The sequence below is a fragment of the Balaenoptera borealis genome (genome assembly GCF_965194805.1).
Source record: "Balaenoptera borealis genome assembly, chromosome: X".
In the NCBI taxonomy this organism is placed as follows: domain Eukaryota; kingdom Metazoa; phylum Chordata; class Mammalia; order Artiodactyla; family Balaenopteridae; genus Balaenoptera; species Balaenoptera borealis.
This window is the reverse complement of record NC_138881.1, coordinates 7,774,886-7,795,982: the sequence shown is the minus strand read 5'-3', so window position 1 is coordinate 7,795,982 and position 21,097 is coordinate 7,774,886. Positions and strand designations below refer to the sequence as shown.

The window sequence follows — 21,097 nt, the reverse complement described above, 5'->3', positions numbered from 1 at the left end:
AGCTGCCAGGGCCAGTCCCAGTAAACTCATAAACAATGATAATTTACTGCTGAAGTTATTATAGCTGTATAACCAGCCACTTCCCACCTGACATTTTTAGAAAGTCTTACCTAAATCATTACAGAACCTTCGATCTTACCTGTTGCTCTCAAACTAGTTAAGAGTCTCTAAAAATTCTAATTCTAACCTTATGTTGAGCAGCAATGAATTATTCATGGCATTCAATAAGTATCATACTTCTTTCCTTCTCTCATGCCAAAATCTTTAGGCAAAACTGCCAGACATTTTTGACTTACAGATTCTTCTCTGTTTTAAACCAAAGATACCTAGTCAAAAAATGTCCAAGTGTACTTTTGAGAACAATGAGGGGAACACAGCAAACAGGGCAGTTCAGGACATCCAAGACACAGAGGCATTATTTCCTATATTATACTCCCCTCAAAGAGGCACTATTTGTCGACATTTTAAAATATCAGCTAATTATTTAAAATCCAGAGTTTTTTAGTCAATGGTTTTCCTTTCTTTTTGTTTCTTTTTATTTATTTAATTTTAGGAAGGCATTCTGCATTCCATTGATATTTCATCTTTATTTAGTAAGCCCTAAGAAAAAGAAGCCATCCAAACTGTTTTTCCATTTGTAACAAATAAATGTAAAACTTCACTCAATGACATTACAACAGTAGTGTCTTTAAGTAGTCACCACCCTGCTTCAAATGATGGTTGCCAATTTTGTTTTTGTGGCTAACTCCAGGCTTTATTAATTATCAAAAGGGGCATTATGAAATTCTTCCAAGTCCCAAACAAAATTAATTTCAATTCAATTTCCTGACATTCTCTTAGAAGAATAAGAAATAGCATCAAAGTATAACCCAAGAGTGACACAGCCACAAAGCCTCTGAAAATCACTGGTCTAAGCCAAAGCTCAGCAAACTATGGCCCGAAGGCCAAATCCGGCCCACCACCTCTTTCTGTAAATAAAGTTTTATTGGAATTTTACTGGAACAAGCCCCACCCACCCGTTCACATATGGCCAACGGCTGCTTCTGCACTATGACAACACAGCTGAGTAGCTATGGCAGAGACTGCATGGCCAGCAAAGCCTAAAACACTTATTATCTGGACCTTGGCAGAAAAAGTTAGCTGATCCACGCTCTAAAAAGTCATATGTCTGCCAAGAAACATCTAGACTCAACTCTCAAAAGGATTCTGCCTTTTTTAAGAATCCGAATCACAAGGATAGAGGTAATAAGCCATTCAATTGCCTCCCAGGCCCCTGAACCTTCAAGATGGCTGGATGTGAAAAACAATATTCTTTCTTCAAACTTAATGGCACAAAAGCCAAAACATTTTTGAAGGGAAAGTGGAAAATTTAAAGAAATGGGTGACGGCCACACGAAAGCAGTCCTTTTCTCTCTGGGCACACTCGGTTCCTCCCACTGCCCAATGAGCGTACCTCGCCGATGACCTCGGTCTGAGACCCAGCATCGCAGAACTGGTGAGGCAAAGACTCGCCCAGCGCGCCTGCACTGGGAGGGAACTCTTGCAGAGGGTCGGTAAGAGAACAGCTATTCCTGAAGCCATCGGTCAGCTTGGCCAGGCTCTGGAACAGAATGAAACAAGAGACTTGAGCAGCGATGGCGACGCTTCTCTTCCCTTTCACAGCGGTCATTTTCTTCCTGTTCCAGGTCGGCAGCTTCATCACTGGAGAGCGGGCCGGCCCCAACTCCATTCTCATGAGATTCAAAAGAAATGTCGATCAGCACATGCACCTTTCATGAAGCTCGTAGTAATTTAAATCAGACGGCAACTGAGTCCTCCTGGCAGCATGTGAATAATATAGAGAACATCTGTGGTACCATTTTTACTGTTTTTTTAAACCTTTGTGTTTCCTAAAGAAAAAATAAGCATTCCCTCCAAAAAAGCCAAATTCAAAATAGAGAGTAGAAAGGCAGTTGCCAGGGGCTGGAGGGCTGGGGGAAATGGGGAGACGCTGGTCAAAGGGTACCAAGTCCCAGCTGTAAGGGGAATAAGTCCCCGGATCTTGTGAACCTCATGTCCGCAGCATGGTGAGTATAGTTAGCAATACTGTAGCGCATATTTGCAAGTTGCTAAGAGAGTAGATCTTACAAGTCCTCACCATGTAAAAGGAAAGGTAACCGTGTGACGTGATGGATGTGTTAACTAATTTTATTGTGGCAATCATTTCACAATAGATGTGTATATCAAACCATCACGTACACCTTAAATTTATACAATTTTATTTGTCAAGTGTACCTCAATAGAGCAAAGGGGAGGGGGGAAAGTATTTCCATCCAAAATAGTCTATCAATAAATAAGTCCAACAGAGATGAATGCCGCCTTGAGATCTTTAGTACCACACAGAAGGTGAAAACAGCTCCCAGACGATATTTACATATTCTTATAACCTGGCTTTTCAGTCATAATGCTACAGGGTCAAAAGTCATCTTATATGGATGTCAGTTTGCCAAAAATTAGAGTAAGCATAAATTCTGGTACAGGGAACCCTTTTGGGTGAAAGTTAAAGAGAAATCAGATATTCTAAGATTTTTAAAAGACCTGTGAAAAGCAACTATACCCCCATAAAAAGAAATCTTAAAAAAAACAGGAAAACATGAAAAAAAAATTTTTTTAAATAAAAGACTTGGGAATGCATTCACGTTCAGCAGATATTCCTGCAGACACTAGACGCCCACGTGCAGTGTACCCCAGGTAGCTGCCTCTGGATCTAGACAAAGGCGTCTTGGAATGGGCCAAGATTGCTACAGTCATATAAGAAAGATGAAACAACTTATTTGATTTTACTAGATGAAGACGTTGCCTGTGCGTCTCCCTGGAGCGTCTCAGAGAAGATGCTGGGGTCTGAAGCTTCTTCCAGAAATTCTATCTCCAGCCTCCGTGGTGGGGAACCCACTCGAGGCAACGGGGTGGCTTGGCCAGCTCTGCACTCTCAGAAAGAACGGGGCAGGGACACCAGCTCCACGTCCCGGGCGAGGCCTCCGTGTCCCTGGGGTGAAGTACCACCTGGTTCACGCCCGGGTTTGGGCTTGGATCACATGGGTGATGTCCGCAGAGCGCCTCGCCCAGTGCGGCGCACAGAGGCCTCGGCAGACGGCAGCTGTTCTCCTTGCTACCAGGCCTCGGAGAAAATCTAACAATTGACCATTGACCTCTCACGACCTGGACATACAGGGCATCTGAAAATACAGATTTCTGGGTCCCAACCCCAGACAGTCTAAGCCAGGAGACCTGGGGTAGGGTCTGGGACTCTGCAATTGAACGAGCAGCCTAGGGACAGTCCAGCCTCACGCCCGTGACGTCAGGAAGCACCGCCGGGCAAGGCAGTCACGTGCGCGCCTGCTGCACTCGGCCTACGAGTCTGAGCTTTGCTCCCATGTCCTTCTGTGTCTTACGTGCTACAGAATCGAGACAAATGCCTCCCAGCACCAGGTGCTCACTCGGTGTGCTGAGCCGAAAAGAGAAGCCACAACAGAGAGCATCAGATGCATTCCGGCACGGAGCAGGAGCCCGGCATAGGAGCCCGGCACGGGTCTCCGCAAAAACTCAGCTTTTTCTAAAAATAACAGAAACTACAGGAGTTCAAGGGGCAAAAAAATAAAGCAATATAAAGCTACAATGAAAAAAAGTCTGTCCTCATGGTGGAATACTGTGCAGCCATATCCAGGAAGGAGGGAACTCTGAGTGCAGAGACGGGAAAAGGTACAGGGCCTAAGAGTTAGGTGCGGAAGCTACCGCGGGGCAGCAGGCACAGGCCCGGCTTTCTGCGAGGGCAGCTGGCCACGTGTTCACACTTTCAAGTGTCTGTATAAACACTGGAAGGGTGTACAAGAAGCTAATAAAAGCAGCTACAGGAGGTGAGAGAACGGGGTGACAGCAAGACTCTTACAACAGACGTTGAATTATTTCGATTATTTAACAATACAAATGTATCACCCATTGTTGTGGCCTGAACTGTGTCCTCCAACAAGATATGTTGAAGTCCTAACCCCCAGAACCTGGAATGTGTGCTTATTTGGAAGGAAGGCCTGCAGATGGAATCAAGTTAACATGAGGTCATGCTGGATTACAGCAGGTTCTAATCCAATGATCGGTGTCCTTACAAGAAGAAAAAAATTCATACACAGAGACACAGGGGAAACCATGTGATGACAAAGGCAGAGACTGGAGTGATACGTCTACAAGCCGAGGAACACCAAGGACTGCCAGCAGCCCCCAGGAGCTGGAAGAGGCAAGGACGGAGCTTCCCCTAGAGCCTTCAGACACAGCGCGGCCCTGCCGCACCTTGCTATCAGACTTCTGTCCTCCAGACTCGGAGGGAATAAACTTCTGTTGTTCTAAGCCACCTGGTTTGTGGTTCTTTGTCATGGCAGCCCTAGGAAACTAATACACATATTTTAAAATATTTATAAATATGTACACACACATATACAGAAGATATCATATATACATATATATTATACATACATGTATGTCTTTAAAATATGTATGATTATATAATAAATACATAATATATATAGTAAATATATACATATATATATATTTTTTAATTTTTAAATAAAGTTAAGAGACAAGCAGGTGGGCAGACAGACGGACGTGGGCTCTGAAGGGCACCCGGGCCTCTTACTTGCATCAGGTCCCGCCTCTCCTTCTCGCCTGTACAAATGGCTTTCTTGATGGTCCTGAGCTCGCTCATTATAGCCTGCGCCTCATCCAGTTTGTAGTTGGTGTGAGCACTTGACATCTTACGATCAATCCTGGTTCGAAAAGAAATATGAGTCATTCTATGCGAGATTACAACATTCTATTAAACAATAACAACCTAAAACTTAAAAGCTTCATAGAAAGGTGGGAAGCAGTTAAAAACAATGTTTTGACAAAGAAAAATAAAGATCCCATGAGAGCTTCCTTGTTTGTGGTGAACACCAGATGAGACTGGTGGTGGATAGCTAGCTTCCTTTGCGCCACGAGCGTGTCCTCTGCAGGTGAGCACGTTCCAGGCAGGGTGCCCGTGTCCTCTACTAGTGCTTAGGCAACGAGTTCACTGGCCTAAAAATTTCCTGAAATTTTAAACTTCCCTCTCTGACAGCAGGATCATGTCTTATTCGTTTATCCCCAGCATCTGGCTTAGTGGTCAAAAATGTCTATCAAATAAACATACAAACGAAATCTGTGTACAAGAAGAATATATGGGAAACAGCAAAAAGTAGTGAACTTTCAACAGGGACACCCTGTACAAAAGCTGGAAACTCTTATGGCTCCTCTGTCTTTCTTTCTTTTATTCTGGTTCTAATTTATCACTCTCTCAATCTACTACTCCCCTTCTATTCAAACATCCATTCATCCTTCCTTCATGCTTCCCGTTCAAGCTAACTTCCTTCCATCCATCCTTCCTTCCAGCCAGCCCACCCCTGGGCGCACACGGCCTGGTTCTGGGTGGTGGAAGCAGAGCGCTGACCGAGACTAGGCTTGGCTCTGGCCTGCAAAGAGCAGGCAGCCTCCTGTAGCTCGTCCTTGGTCACATCGTCCATACCTAAGTCTTAAGCCTTGGAAGCCCTCGGGGCTGAAGGAGAGACTTTGGTCCAGAAACAGAATGAACTCCTTCTCTGGAAAGTCACCAGCTTGCATTTCAGGTTCCAGATCCACCATGACACAGATTCTAGTTCTAAACTGCTTCCCCCACGTTACCCGAAAATCCAGATCCTTAACGGCCAGCCCAAACTCCTTTATGTTCCACTCACAAGAGCATCCTGGCATGCTGGTGAGTACAAGTGACACTCCAGCTCTACAGTGGGACCCTGGGCAAGACACTTCACCTCTTTAAACCTCAGTTTCCTCATGCCTCAAATGAAGACACTAAAAATGTCCCTCCCATTTAATGAGAAATGTAAGAAAAGGGCTTACTTGGCAGAGACCTGGCATATAATGTCTGTGCTGATTATTATTATCAGGATAATGCTCAGTCTACTTACTCATGGGAGAAAAAGTTAAAAATTCACCAACTCCAGGGCTTCCCTGGTGGCGCAGTGGTTGAGAGTCTGCCTGCCAATGCAGGGGACACGGGTTCGAGCCCTGGTCTGGGAAGATCCCACGCGCCGCGGAGCAGCTGGGCCCGTGAGCCACAATTACTGAGCCTGCGCGTCTGGAGCCTGTGCTCCGCAACAAGAGAGGCCGCGATAGTGAAGAGGCCCGCACACCGCGATGAAGAGTGGCCCCCACTTGCCGCAACTGGAGAAAGCCCTCGCACAGGAACCAAGACCCAACACAGCCATAAATTAATTAATTAATTAAAAAAAAAATTCACCAACTCCAGTACTTGATTATCATGAACAAATTCCTGGCCACAAATGTCACAACTCACAGCAAAACTCAGCACCAGAGCTGATCTGAGCTATCAGCACCATTGGAATGAGAGAACAAGCAGGAAATCATTCCCTCCCTTTGGAATAGGGCTTCAGGGCTCAACAGCACTGCTATGATTGCCATCTGCAACAAACAAAATAGTTATGAAAACTGGTCCCGAGTCCTCTTCCTTGGAGAGCGGATACAGATGCACTGGGGGACCCCACACATTGCATGGTGACACCCCTACATCCCAACATGGCCTGGCCATGTGTTTTTCCATTTTAGCTGTTCTATGGAGAACCAGGAGTCTCTAATGCAAGGCAGGAACAAAGGCCATCCATCTCCCAGCACTGCATCTGTCAAGGAAGCGGCCCAGCTTTTCCTGCAGAGAGAATCTAGACTCTTTTATGTAATAATATCTCCTTATATCCATCTTCTGATAAAAGGCTTTCCAATACATCTCATTTAATGTCACAAACCACAACCCACATAGGCTGATGAAGTCTGTAGAAAAGGGTTACATCATTTCCATACAAAAAACCCAAGGCCAAAAAAGTGTGATTTCTCTGTAACAGTTAATGACCAATGCCTTTGCTAACCAGGCCTACTGGCTCCTCCAGAAGGAGAAATACAGCAAATGGATCGTCACCTGACACTGACACCCACGTAGAGAAATGAAACTCTACTGCACTGAACAAAATGTTTTCAATTCCGTAACCATCAATGTGAATCAAATGGTCACGGAGTACAGACACACACCCACTGTTAAGGCCGCAACGTAAGATGCTAACCACATCAGCTCCAGCTTCGTACTTAGGTGTTGTGACTTCCTTATAGCTTTCAGCAGCTACAGAGCCTAAGTGCAGCCATCAGTAAAGCCAGGCACTGCGCCAGCTGCCTGTCAAGGCACCAGCATCTACAACGGGAATGGCCGCTACCTGGAGGAAAACGGGCCCCGATTCCCATCAGGGAGAGGGACCAGCAACCCTGTAATGCCTCTCATCGGCAGACACTGCAAAGCGCCTCGGAGAACGAAAGTTCAACTTTAAGGCCACGGACCTGGGCCCTGACCTCAGCTCCACCCAGGTGGCTCTGAGACCTCGAAAAGGAATGAAGATTGACCGAGAGCAGCTGTTTTCACTCTGCCCCGAGGGTGTCCTGGCGTGGTGAGCTGGAGTAAAGGGAGAACCCACACAGGGCTCGGGGACCCTCACCCCTGCTGCGGCAAGCCCCTCCCTGTGCTCCGTCTCAGACAGTCTGCTTCCACAGAAGGTGTCATTTGAGGGGAAGGAAAGGGGAAAAGACTCCACTGTTAAAAAGTGTGAAAGCTATTAGAGAAGATGATCTCAAAGTTCTAGGAATCTCTGAAACACTATTGTTTAAAAACAGTTATGTATTATTGTAGAATATATAATTATGTAAAAAGTTATTATTACATAAATATAACCTTATATAGCCATATTTTATACAGTGCATATTATTTCCTTAAATTATATAATTATATAAATAGCATATTAAAATAGTTCGGTGTATCAAGCACCCACTACTAGGTGACAGAGTCTTGTTGCATGCTTTATGTCTGTCATCTCATTTAATCCCCTCAACAGTTTTATGAGATGAGCATAATCTTCTCAGACTTTATAATGTCCCAAGAGGACAAGCTAAGATCTGGCAGAGCCAAGATTCAAACCTACATCTCCCAGTTGTCAAGTCCGAATTGGATCACCAGGTGCAGCGATGGCCCTTGCTACCCCCTGGGTGCACTCCTGCTCAGAGTGGCCAAGATAGGGTCCATAAGCTTCATCATGTAACAAAAACTTCAAAGGACAGGAACCCTCTTCCATTGCATCTGCAAAATTCACTTATTTGGGAGTTTTCTCCCTTTTTCCAAATCCCCTCTAAAACTTTGGTCAAATTCAGAGGATATACTCAATGATTTGGTACTTCCTGAAATATCAATATATTCCATTACATGAAGAAAATCATAACATCTGTGACTGCCAAAGAGCTTTTCCTTTTTTTAATTTTAATTAAGAGCTCAAAACAGTGCTTATACATCTCAAGTAAGATGACGGAAAGTTGACAAGGGCTCAACAAAAGGTGGCATTAGTAAGAACACAAGTTATTACGCAGTGCGACGTGATGTGCATGCTTCTGTCCCCCCAGCACCCACGTGCTGGAATACTAATGCCCAGGGTGACGGGATCAGGAGGCGGGGCCCTTGGGAGGTGATCAGGTCATGAGGGAGAAGCCCTCATGAATGGGATCAGTGCCCTTATGAAAGAGGCCCCAGGGAGCTCCCCTGCCCCTTCCGCCATGTGAGGACATGGCAAGAAGATGGCCATTCGTGAACTGGGAAGCTGGCTCTCACCAGACACAGAACCTGACCATGCTGGCACCCTGATCTTGGACTTCCAGTCTCCAGAACTATGAGAAATGAATTTCTGTTGTTTATAAGCCAGCCGGTCTATGGCACTTTGTTATAGCAGCCTGAATGGACTAAGACCCAGTGTAAAAAAAAAAAACCCCAGGACACAGACCACACAGCCTTTACTTTTCACCCCTCAACATTTTGCAGCAGCTTCAGGAAGGTTAAGTGACTTGCTCAAGGTCACACAGCCAGCAAGAGGCACAGTGAGCTTCACACTGAGGCCCCTCACACCACACTCATCCGCTTCTGTTGCCGGGCTAGCAGTACATTCAGGGTCAAGGCCTCCAAACTCACACTGTGTCAAATCTGAGGGCCACTCACATAGCCAGTCAGATGTTGTCCCAAAGTAAACTGGTGCTCTTTACTGGCTGCCTTTGAAAGAAACGGTTAGAGAGAAAAGAAGGCACAGCTTCAAATGCTGACCGCACACCGCTAAGAAGCCATCTTCAAGATGATTCTCATCAACCTCCCCCTCCTACTGCCCTCAAGTGTCCATAATTGTTGTTCAACTTAAGATGTCAAGAGAAGGGCTTCCCTGGTGGCACAGTGATTAAGTATCCACCTGCCAATGCAGGGGACATGGGTTCAAGCCCTGGTCCGGGAAGATCCCACATGCCGCGGAGTAACTAAGCCCGTGCGCCACAACTCCTGAGCCTGCGCTCTAGAGCCCGCGAGCCACGACTACTGAGCCCGCACGCCTAGAGGTCGTGCTCCACAACAAGAGAAGCCACTGCAATGAGAAGCCCACGCACCGCAACCAAGAGTAGCCCCCGCTCGCCACAACTAGAGAAAGACCGCACGCAGCAACGAAGACCTAACGCAGCCAAAAATAAATATAAATAAAATAAATTAGTTAAAAAAAAAAAGATGTCAACAGAACTGGTCTGACAAAAGTAAAACCAAATGGATTCTTAAACCCACATCTTGAAGAAAGGGGCTGCCAGGCCTCGAAAGATATTCCATGTTAATACCACACATTACAACCCCCAAGAATGAGAAGTGTTGTTACAACTCTACCTTTTACATCACCAGCCCTGGCAGGGGGCCTTGGACGAACCTCACAAAGCTTCCGGCAGCTTTCTATCGGCAGCCGGTCCTGCGTGGAACGCCAGACCCGTCCCATGACGGGAACAACGCTCTTTTTGTTTCCGCCCCCATTTCTGTATGTTTTACTGTTATGTGAGGAGCGCTGGCCTTTTAGCACGGGCTGTAGCTTCTGTGCCACGGTAATGGGATACTGCTGGTCTAAGCCTGCGCTAACTGTGAACAATCCCGTTCTCTTCTGAAACCACTAAATCCCCTCGGACAGAAAATGCTAATTCCGAGATCTAATGCTGCCTCGTGTGGTATCGGACGCTCCGCAGAGTGCAGTCACTCTCTCTTATTGCAGGAGACGCACGGGCTTAACTTCATCACAGCATCCCAAAGCGGGAGAATGTCCTCAAGCAATTAAAAGGCTCAAAGCAAAGAGGCTGAGCCAGGGGCTAAGAACACACCTCACGGAAAGCGGGTACTGGCACGTTTAACGAGCACCCCTTTCTGTGATCTGAACAGCAGTGATAGAAATAGGATTTCTTAAAACACAATGTAACACAGTAAGAAGCAGAGAAGGAAACGCTAGAGGGCAGTTAATAAGAAGGCGCCTGGGCCGATGCAGTGACCTCCCCGATGCTCGCAGCCCAGGCCCTGGCCCAGGGGGTCCCGGTGTCCCAGGAGCAGTGCCGCACGGCCCCCGGGCTGGTCCCCTCACCCCGCCAAGCCCTGCCCTGCACCCGGAGCTGTCTGCACCCCGAGGACCGAGTAGGGAACCAGGCCAAGTCCGCATCCTCGCACAGCGTGACACTAGGCGAGGACACAAGACGACAACAAAGAAACCACCGGGTCAGGCAGCAACTGGTGGTTCAAGGAAAACGAAGCCAGGTGCGGGGATAGAGGGTGGGGAGAGGGCTGCTTTTTAGATACAGTGGTGAGCAGGGACCTTGGCGAGATGTCATTCGTCCAGAGAACTATGGAAGGGAGGGGACAGGCACGAGAGACTTGGGGAGAGAGTTCAGGCACAAGGAGCTGCGAGTTCCAGCGCGCGGTGACGCAGGTGAGTGAGGGGGAGACTGGGGGAACGAGGTGAGGACGGGGGCCGACTCATCTGCAGTCTGGATCATACTCTAAGTGAGAGAGCCACCAGGGGCCACACAGCGGAGACACTTTACAAGATCCCCCACGGCTGCTGTGAGGACGAGGAGCCACCACGTCAGCACTCGGGGGCGTTACAGCTGGCACGGCGGGAAGAAGCTCCAGGGGCACATAAGCGTGGGCAACTCAGGGTGAAGTGATGTTAAACGAGCTTCCCGGTTGCAGGACACCTCACAGTCGAACAGGAGGAACATTCCAGACACCCAGGAGGTCTAGCGTCACTAAAGAGGGAGCTCTTCCCCACCCACTGGCGCATCCAGCACGTCCTTGGGCATCAGCCATTTCGGAAGCTGCGGACATCCTCATTCTAGCTCCTCCCCCCTTGCCCTGGGTGCTAGCCATGAGTTACATGAAGATAATTTTTCAAAACAAGCTTCAGAAACTTTGGGGTCGCGATACCCAGTAGCTCTCTCACTGGAAAAGTTTGATTTTTCTGAAGACTTTCATGACTTGTAAACGTTGCTCCTGTTTTCTGAGGACGTTTATAAAGGGCTTCAAAAGAAATGCAAATTACAACGACACTGAGACACTATCTCTCACCGATAAGACTGGTAGAAATGCAAAAGCGTGAGTGACAACGCATTCTGCTGGCCACGTGGTTGGAACAGGAACACGCATCTACTACTGGTGGGAATGCAAAATGGTGCCACCCTCCCGAGGAGAACTCGGCAATATCTAAGAATACGACCAGTGCCTTTACCCTGTGACCCAGCAAACCCACCTTCGAGAACTTATCCTGAAACCTCTTGTGTCTACACGTGCACAGCATTAGGTGAAAAGCTGACGGGAAACATTATAAATGGATGTTGTCAGGCTGACAATGCCAGACCCCACTGATGATCTTCACACCACACAAAAAAAGACACAACCAGAGAGTGTGCACCTCCTGACCAAAGGGAAAAGAAAATGAAACTGAACTTGAGTCAGATCAAGCCTCTCGGATTAATGACACCCGTTTACATAAATAGCAGGGGACGTGTTAAATGACGCCGCGCACGTTCACGCAGCAAAATCCAGTATCAGGGCAATTCTCTGGGACAAGCAAAGTAGCTTCTTCAACAAATAAGATGTCAGCAGGAAGAAAGGGAGGAAAAAAGAAAAAAGGAGAGGAGGGTAGAGATTAAGAGACACACTAATCAAACGTACGGTGTGGACCTTGTCGGAACCCGGACCCAAACAAACCAGGGAGATGGGAACACTTGCTGGAGAAAGGACAACATTAAGAGATTACTACTAAGCGGCACAGGTATTATAGTTATGTTTTCAAAAGGAGTCCGTCACTTTAGGAGAGACATTTATGGATGAAATATGACTCTGGGATTTGCTTCAATAATGCGGTAAGAGCTTGGGCGATGAGGCCGTGTGACAGACAAAACGAGACTGGCCATTGTGTGGTTAGTTGTTGAAGCAGGGTGAGGGGTACAGAAAGGTTCCCTTATACCATTCTCTCTACTTTTGTGAATATTTGACATTTTCCATCATTAAAAGTTTATATACATTATACACACACACACGCATTCTATCATTAACCCAGAGAATGTGTTCACGGCCAGCTCCCATCTACAAAAATTAACAACATGCATAGACTTAAAAAAAAATACAAAAGGTTCTTTTTTCCTCACTTGGACCCAAGCGTAATGATGGATTTCCTTGCTAGCCAGGAAAGTTCACCAAGATAAACAAGTCGAGTTTAAAATGTTATAAGTAGCCAAACTCTCGGTGAGGTGCTCTGGAAAAAAATACATGGGATATTCTGGGAAGCAAGAACAGCAGAAAATTTTCTGGAGGAAAATCTAGGGTCTCTGCCTTAAATCGATGTTGGCAATAATATCTGAGAAGCCCATTTACATGTAACAGCTCACGTATTATCTGTGCTCAGAGTTAGGATTTTACAGTAGGGGTGGGGTAATCACATTATCGATGCTTACCAGAGGTTTTCCAAATTTCTCAATAAATAATACCTGTCTGCATGATTTGATCCAAACACAAGAGCCAATCTGCAATACCAGATAAATAAAGAGGCTGTTTTCATCTCACACATGGCCTGTGTAACTCAGAGGAAGGTATCAGTCTACTTTTCACTGGCAAAGCGTTTTAAGCACGGCACAAGCACCCTTGTTTCCTCTCCTTCCCGTGAGCTCGTGTCACAGCACAGAGTGACCGACCATTTGCAGTGACAACACAGCAACCAACCAGAAACTGCCTCTCGAGGCAGCTCCATCTGGAAAGCTGGGCTGGGTCGCCCAGGACCAAGGCCAGGTCCAGAACTTTCCCTCAGGCCACCCCTCAGCCTGCATGGGGAGGGTGGGTATCCAGCAGGGAGTGAGGACCGTCCCCTTGGCAGGGGGCATGTTTACCATCGCTAAGGATTCTTGCTATGGAAAGCAGAAAGAAGATCAAACAGCACTGGTCCTTCTCTCTGCAAGTGCTCAACTCATACTCCGCTCCGGCTGCAGGTGTAAAGCTATAACTCTTCCCAGACCGGCTTCTGCTTCCCGTCCAATAAACCTGGAGAAACTGAGGCCACCTTTTCCTAGTCTTAAAATGACCTTGACTACAAGAGATGAATTTACTTCCTAGCAATGCTAAGGGGAAGGGGTTTTCTCTGTCACCTGAGCCCTGACATCTCTGATTTCTGAGAGTGTTCAGTCTTAAGCTGACATTGCAATATAACCATTGTCTTCACATAAAGAAATGGAGGTGGCCAGAGTGATGGAGGCCAAGCAGAGGAAAAGGCACCGGGCCCAGCAATCCTGCTACAGAAGCCAGAGCCAGTGGGGAAACGTGCCGGCCGGGGATCCCCTCTGAGGCTCGGGGATCCCGCGTGACCTCAGTGTTCCTGAACCGCCCTGAAACCCGATCATCTGCACCAGAGCTTCAGCGAGTGGGAGTTAAATTAACTGCATGAGGCCCAGCATGAAAAGTCAGTATTATCTAGAGACGCTGGGAAGTCTTGATTCACCCTGGGGAAGAGAGAAAGCTACGGTGTGGCCAAATGAAGGAAGGAAATCAACCTGCAATTCAACTGGACAGTCCAAGCAACTTGTGAAGACCTGCCAAGTTAAATGAGTTGCTTCTGCTTATTTCTGACCCAGCCCTTTAGCAGAAGTGGCACAGGAGGGCACGGCCACAGCGCACAGAGAAGCACCCAGCAGGCATGACAGCATCTGGAGGCGGGCAGGGCTGTGTGGCGTAAAATCACAGAACGGGCATTGCTGCGCCGGGAAGCACCACAGCAGATGGACAAAATGAGCAACAAAACCAGTAGCCGGTACTGAAAATGCAGCTTGATTTGTTTAAGCAAAACTTTTTTAAAAAGCTGTACTGCTTGGGCGGCTGGGTCAACTGACCCGAGGGGACGGTCGAGCCGATTTAGGCCGCTCTCTGCCGCCTTGGAATCGCCGCCATCACGGCCAGTCGGTCGCAGGGCATCCAGCAGCTGCTCCAGGCCGAGAAGCGGGCTGCCAAGGAGGTGGCCGAGGACCACAAGCAAAAGAACTGGAGGCTGAAGCAGGCCAGAGCAGCAGCCCGGCTGAAACTGAACGGTACCGCCTGCAGAGGGAGAAGGAGTTCAAGGCCAAGGAGGCCGCGGCTCTGGGATCCCATGGCAGTTGCAGCACTGAAGTGGAGGACCCCCAGGAGAAGATGACCATCCTCCAGACCTACTTCCGGCAGAACAGGGATGAAGTCCTGGATAACCTCTTGGCCTTTGTCTGCGACATCCAGCCAGAAATCCACAAAAACTACCACAAAAACGGATAAAGGAAGAAAAAAACCCGCCTGTTGTTGCATGGATTGGCATTTTCGATCCCTTCATGGAATATGAAGCTTTAGCAAGGCTTGAGTTATAGTCTTGCGAAAAGTCATTAAATTATTTCTGTATGTTATATAGTAGGTCCCTTCACTTTTTGCAGAACAGCAAATCTAGCTTCTTTGTACAAACTTAGAGCTTATCCAAAGATTTTTATCTTTTTTTTAAAATTTATTTATTTATGTATTTATTTTTGGCTGTGTTGGGTCTTCATTGTTGTGTGCAGGCTTTCTCTAGTTGTGGTGAGCGGGGGCTACTCTTCATTGCGGTGCGCAGGCTTCTCATTGAGGTGGCTTCTCTTGTTGCAGAGCACGGGCTCTAGGCGCACAGGCTTCAGTAGTTGTGGCTCACGGGCTCTAGAGCACAGGCTCAGTAGTTGTGGCGCACGGGCTTAGTTGCTCCGCGGCATGTGGGATCTTCCCGGACCAGGGTTCGAACCCGTGTCCCCTGCATTGGCAGGTGGATTCTTAACCAGTGCGCCACCAGGGAAGTCCCAAGATTTTATCTTTTTACCTCATATTTCTTGGAAATTTAATGGGTATACATTGTCTTCTTTCCTATGCCTTTTCGCTCAAGCAGCATATATATCAATACTGACTTTTTCTTTCTTAGATGTAGTTAAAAAAAAAATTTCTTAAGAAAGAAAGAGATGAATTATTTTCCCCTAAATCTTTCTTGAAGGTCAGGGGCTTTATCTATGAAAAAGTAGTAAATAGTTATTTGTAACCTATGTGACGCAGCAGCCAGCCTTAAAATAGTCCTTTCCGGCTAAGAGTTAGAATAATGGATACTAGTATCATTGTTTGGGCTGCTTTTAGTTTCTCTTAATCAAAATTACTAGATGATAGCCCTACTATATAGCACAGGGAACTATATTCAATATCCTGTGATAAACCATAATGGAAAAGAATCTGAAAAAGAATGTATATATGTGTATAACTGAGTCACTTTGCTGCACAGCAGTCATTAACACAACATTGTAAATCAATTATACGTCAATAAAAAATAAATTTAAAAGATTACTAGATGATGGAATTCAAGAACTTGTTACATGTTACTACTTGGTGTACTGAAAATCATTTAAGAGTAAAGACTCTCTGTCATGCAAAAAAAAAAAAGAAAAAAAAAGCTGTACTGACTAGGGATAATTAAAGGAACTCCCATTGTAGATCCAAATCACCAGAGAATGCACGCACATGTGCACACACACACATGCTGCTACAGGTAGTGGTAGAGAAAGCAAAAAGCTGACTGTAAGGTTAAAAGCCTGCAGCTCATGCTAAGCACATGGACAGCTTACCAAAGCCTGCCGCATGGGGGACCTGCAGGGGGCATGGCAGTGTCTCAGGGCCAGAAAAGCCAAGCTCCTCCAGGCAAGACCCAGCTCACCTTTCTACTGTGTCTCCCTTGGTGTCTATAATATGTCCTTAATAAAAAGAGGACAAACGAATCGTCAACCAAACTAATCCTGGGTGATTAACAAAGTGAATCTCAACCTCGTGTTAAACAACAGGGTTTGACGTGCCCGTTAATTACCCTTTATATGAGGTGGGATCATTACCTCTGTCAAATACATTCTGTGTTACCTCCCTATAAAGAGTAATACTGCAATCACATTTGACACACTGTCATTGTGTCTGCACACAGGATGAGAGAGAGTGGCACGCTGCCCACATTTACCGAGAAATCGTAGCCACTCGGATTCCTGCCATTTGCTGAAGGCTGACTATGTAGCAGGCACTGGTGCTGCCCTCGGACAATTTAGCCCAATGATCACTGCTATGGACTGAATGTTCATGTCCCCCAAACTTCATATGGTGAGCCCTAACCCCCAATAGGATGGTATTTGGAAATGGGGCCTTTGGGGGTGATTAGATTTAGACGAGGTCATGAGGGTGGGGCCTCATGAAGGGATTAGTGTCCTTAAAGAAACAGAAGAGACACCAGAGACCAGAGCCCCCCACCCAAAAACAGCACCATGTCAAGACACAGCAAAAAGGCAGTCATCTGATAATGAATTTGCCAGCGCCGTGACCTTGGACTTCCAGCCTCCAGAACTGTGAGAAGTAAATGTCTGCTCTTTAAGTCACTCAGTCTACAGTGTTTTGTCAGAGCAACCGAGCTACGACAGTCCCCACTGACACATGAGAAGAGTCAACACAGAAGGTATGAAGCACAAGCCCAAGTTCAGCAAGTGAAACCAGGCTCTGAATCAAAAGGGAATATACTTTGGACCAACAAGCATACAATGCCCTTCCTTAGGAAAATTAATTCTTTCAGACCACCAATATCACCATTTATAAAATAACTTCTGTTCATTGAATTTGCTCACTTCATATAACTCACAAATGATAAGAACTTCATCCCCAAACTCTTAGTAGGGATAAAGTTCTAATTGTAAAGATGTCAATTTTATAGGAGGAAGACCCATAGATCAGGCTGCCTAACGGAACGTACTGTGAGGATGGAAATGTTATCTGTGCTGCCCAATGCAGTGGCCACTAGCCCAGTGGTCCTCAACCTGGGACAAACGTGCCCTCCAGGAAACACTTGGCAATATCTGGAGACATTTTTGGCTGTCACAACTGGGTGAGAGGGTGCTACCGGCATCTAGGGGGTCAAGGCCAGGGGTGCTGCTAAACAACCTCTGGTGCACAGGACAGCTCCACCACAAACAGTTATCTGGTCCAAAATGTCACGAGCACTGAGATGGAGAAAACCTGCACTAGTCACATGTGACTACTGAGCATTTCAGATGTGGCTACTGAGACTGGGGACTAAAATTTTAATTTTATTTAACTTCAATTAATTTAAATTTTAGAATTAAAAAATTTAAGAGACTAAAACTAACAAAACAGGAATTCAAATGTAAATAGCCATGTGTGTTTCAGACAGCACAGCTATCAAGAATGTGCGTAAATATAAAATAAAGGTCTTATTTCCCAAGGAAACAAGAACAAAGTATCTTCAGGGAAAAGAGAGATCTGATCCTTAGGATTGGCAAATAATAAGCATAAATAAAAGCATAAAAGTGAACACCCAAGAAGCTTTTAGGACGCATGTCCCGGCACCAAACAGGAAATCGCAGGGAAACTCTCCCTCTGTCACTGCAGGCCACTCACTCTTGCAGGGTCTCCACCCCCTTTTCTTTGTACTGCAGTTCTTGCTTCATCTGGGTCAGCTCTCGCTTTAATCTGGAAAGCTAAAGACAAATTACATTTTTTTTTCCACATAAAGAAGCTGTGAAAAATGATTTCTACAGTTGTTAGCACTGTCATCTAAGTTTCTGACTAGCTTGCAATTCACGGGGTCACCCATTCTCTCCATGGCCTTCCATCCCTGGCATATCAAACAGCCCAGGCATATCAAACAGCCCTGGCAGAGGGGCCGGCTCGCTTAGACCCACAAGGCCCGGGTCACGAACAGCTTTCTACCACGTGGAGCCCTGGAACCAGCAATGATTTTCTTTTTCAAGGTATTGATTTACACATTGCAATGAGCAAACTTTGTCATACTTTTTTCATCCTCTCTTCTGCTTACTACCCACAGATCCCACCTAGGAAACCCTGTTGCTCAAAGCATGGCTCCCCACTACCTGGAAGTCAGTCGTCTGCAGTGCTTATTTAAACAGGTGCTAGGACCCACTCCAGGCCTTGTTAAAACTCGGTGGGGGCGAGGCAGGGGGTGTCCGGAGCTCACACTTTGAACTGATGCCCCAGGTGTTTTTCGTTGGTGTACTAGAATGTGAGAACCAGGGCACTAAAAGAGACACTCTGGTTTAGGGACTGAGACACCAGGACGGGAGGCTTGGCCTCTAAGATGTCCCCCGTCCCCCCTCCCAGACACCCAAGACAAGGGGCTGAAGGGATGGAACATGGTGGCACACAAAGAACCCGGCACCACTGGCAAGGAGCACCGGCACCTTCTGGTCAAACGCCATCGTAGGCAAGATTTCTCTGGGAATACAGCCACCAGGGAAGAACAGCAGATGCTAAAGCTGCTGAGGGACAGGGCTGGCAGCCCACTAATACAGGGAAGCGGCCCTCTGAGGTCGGGCCCCGATGTCACCAAATCTATCCAAACGGGGGGTGAATCTAGCCCCATGAAACACACTGAGGGATACAGGTGATTTTTTGTTAGACGGGCTGAGGCTTTAAAATGAAACTTTTCCCTTCCTATCGGAAAAAAAAAGTGGAAAGTAAAACCAAATGTGGTAATAATTCATGAAATGGAAAATCTTACTAAAATATGGGTGTTATACACACTGGCCACCATAAAATGAACCATGATAAGTGATGTTACATAAAAAGACATACGGGGCTTCTAGTTGTGAAAATATTCGTTTTACTCACCCTATCCCGACGACTTGCTATTTCTGCTTTAATTTGGTATGGGTCGTACTTTGTATTTGTTGAATATCCAAAGAAGGCTAAACAGAAGGAAAATATTTTATTTTATAATGGATCCTTTAAAGTAAATAAATACACATAGATACGAACTTCTGATTCACCATATTAAGTAGTTAATTCTCAGTCTCAGACTTCCAAGTTGGCGCTGGCTCCTGAAGAATTAACATTTTACAACCTTGAATCTTGATGTTTGATTTTTGCATGAGGCCCTTCTGCGTGATTCCACATAATAAAATATATGGCTATAGGTAAATCAAAACTCTGTTTACTTCAACTGCAAAACTACTAGGGTTAAAAACCATATATACACGGGGGGAGGGGTACGGTTATGGTACAGAAAACTATTCTAACTATGTAAACAGTACATACAGTATGAACCCATTTTTACTTCCTTTTAAAATGCACGCACCCATGGAAGTCACTGGAAGAAAAGAACCCAAAAGTTGACTGCTATTCTCAATGGTTTCATTGCAAAAGATTTTATATTCACTCTCTTCATATCTATAGTCTCCACATGAACGATTTTTGACATAAGAAAGAAAAAAAAACCCACAGATTTGTAAAATGAAAAAGACAACTTTCTAGTCACGTATCAGTATCTGGCAGGCTTGAGGAAAAGCTATTCTTCCACGTTGTTGGTTCCCCGAAAGCTGAAGCAAAGCACCCACGCTGTTATTCTAAGCAGCTTGGTTTTTTTGTTTTTTGTTTTTTTTAAATTTATTTATTTTATTTATTTATTTTTGGCTGTGTTGGGTCTTCGTTGCTGCGCGTGGGCTTTCTCTTGTTGCGGCAAGTGGGGGCTACTCTTCGTTGCGGTGCGCGGGCTTCTCATTGCGGTGGCTTCTCTTGTCGCGGAGCACGGGCTCTAGGCACGCGGGCTTCAGTAGCTGTGGCTCGCAGGCTCTAGAGCGCAGGCTCAGTAGTTGTGGCGCACGGGCTTAGCTGCTCCGCGGCATGTGGGATCTTCCCGGACCAGGGCTCAAACCCGTGTCCCCTGCATTGGCAGGCAGACTCCTAATCACTGCGCCACCAGGGAAGCCCAGCAGCTTGTTTGTGAGGGATGTTCAGCTAAATCACGTCGCATAGATAAATGCTTTCTTCAGCGGTGCAGCACACACGATTTAAAGCCTTTTGACAGACGCAGCATCGTGATCACAGACGGCTAATACCTGGGGGTGAATGAGGTGCGCTCAGCCATCCAGCCGTGTGCTAAGCACAGTCAGCCAAGCCCTCTCCACTGTCTCAGCGACTGGGGCAGCTCGCGGCTGTTTCTTTCTCTCTTTTTTTTCTTTCTTTTTCTTTATTTTTTTAAATTAATTTTTATTGGAGTATAGTTGATTTACAATGTTGTGTTAGTTTCTACTGTACAGCAAAATGAATCAGCTATACATATACATATATCCCCTTTTTTTTGGATTTCCTTCCCATTTCCGCCATGTCTAATTTCTATCACCCCATCCACCTCTCTGCATCCCTTTTTCTTGATGCTTCTGTCTCCTTTCTCTTAGGCCTTGGAGCTGCAGTGACTTGGTTCCCGTCCCTTCCTGAGTTGTGGAGGCTCCTCTTTCTTCATCTGAGAGTCACCCCACACTGGTGTAATCTGCCTCCGGGTCATTTTCATTAGTTTCACCTGCTCAGAAGACCCATCAGCAGGGCCAGCATCCATTCTTTTACTCCTTTGATCTGGGTACCAAAGGCTGTCATACAGGTAACTTACATGTCAACACCTAGAAACTAGTTTATAATCATCGCCTGATTTCATATTGGAGAAGTTGGCTCAAAGCCATCAAGTGGGGCTTCCCTGGTGGCACAGTGGTTGAGAATCCGCCTGCCAAGGCAGGGGACACGGGTTCGAGCCCTGGTCCGAGAAGATCC

At 46.3% G+C, this 21,097-nt stretch overlaps 1 protein-coding gene and 1 pseudogene across 6 annotated transcripts in view; one reads left to right on the top strand and one right to left on the bottom strand.

Annotated features, from left to right (window-relative positions):
- The window catches only part of WWC3 (WWC family member 3), a 130,361-nt gene that overhangs the window by 53,376 nt on the left and 55,888 nt on the right, over nucleotides 1-21,097 (bottom strand). For all 5 annotated transcript variants that reach the window (XM_082375496.1, XM_082375493.1, XM_082375492.1 and 2 more), the window contains exons 4-7: nucleotides 19,166-19,242; nucleotides 17,936-18,015; nucleotides 4,664-4,793; nucleotides 1,454-1,600 (exon numbers count right to left, since the gene is read on the bottom strand). In XM_082375496.1, the coding sequence (XP_082231622.1) occupies nucleotides 1,454-1,600; nucleotides 4,664-4,793; nucleotides 17,936-18,015; nucleotides 19,166-19,242 (434 nt within the window). The remainder of the gene's footprint in view (nucleotides 1-1,453; nucleotides 1,601-4,663; nucleotides 4,794-17,935; nucleotides 18,016-19,165; nucleotides 19,243-21,097) is intronic.
- On the top strand, nucleotides 10,481-15,446 carry LOC309620923 (V-type proton ATPase subunit G 1 pseudogene; annotated as a pseudogene). Its single transcript has 2 exons — nucleotides 10,481-10,732; nucleotides 14,379-15,446. The product of its transcript is annotated as a V-type proton ATPase subunit G 1 pseudogene (transcript).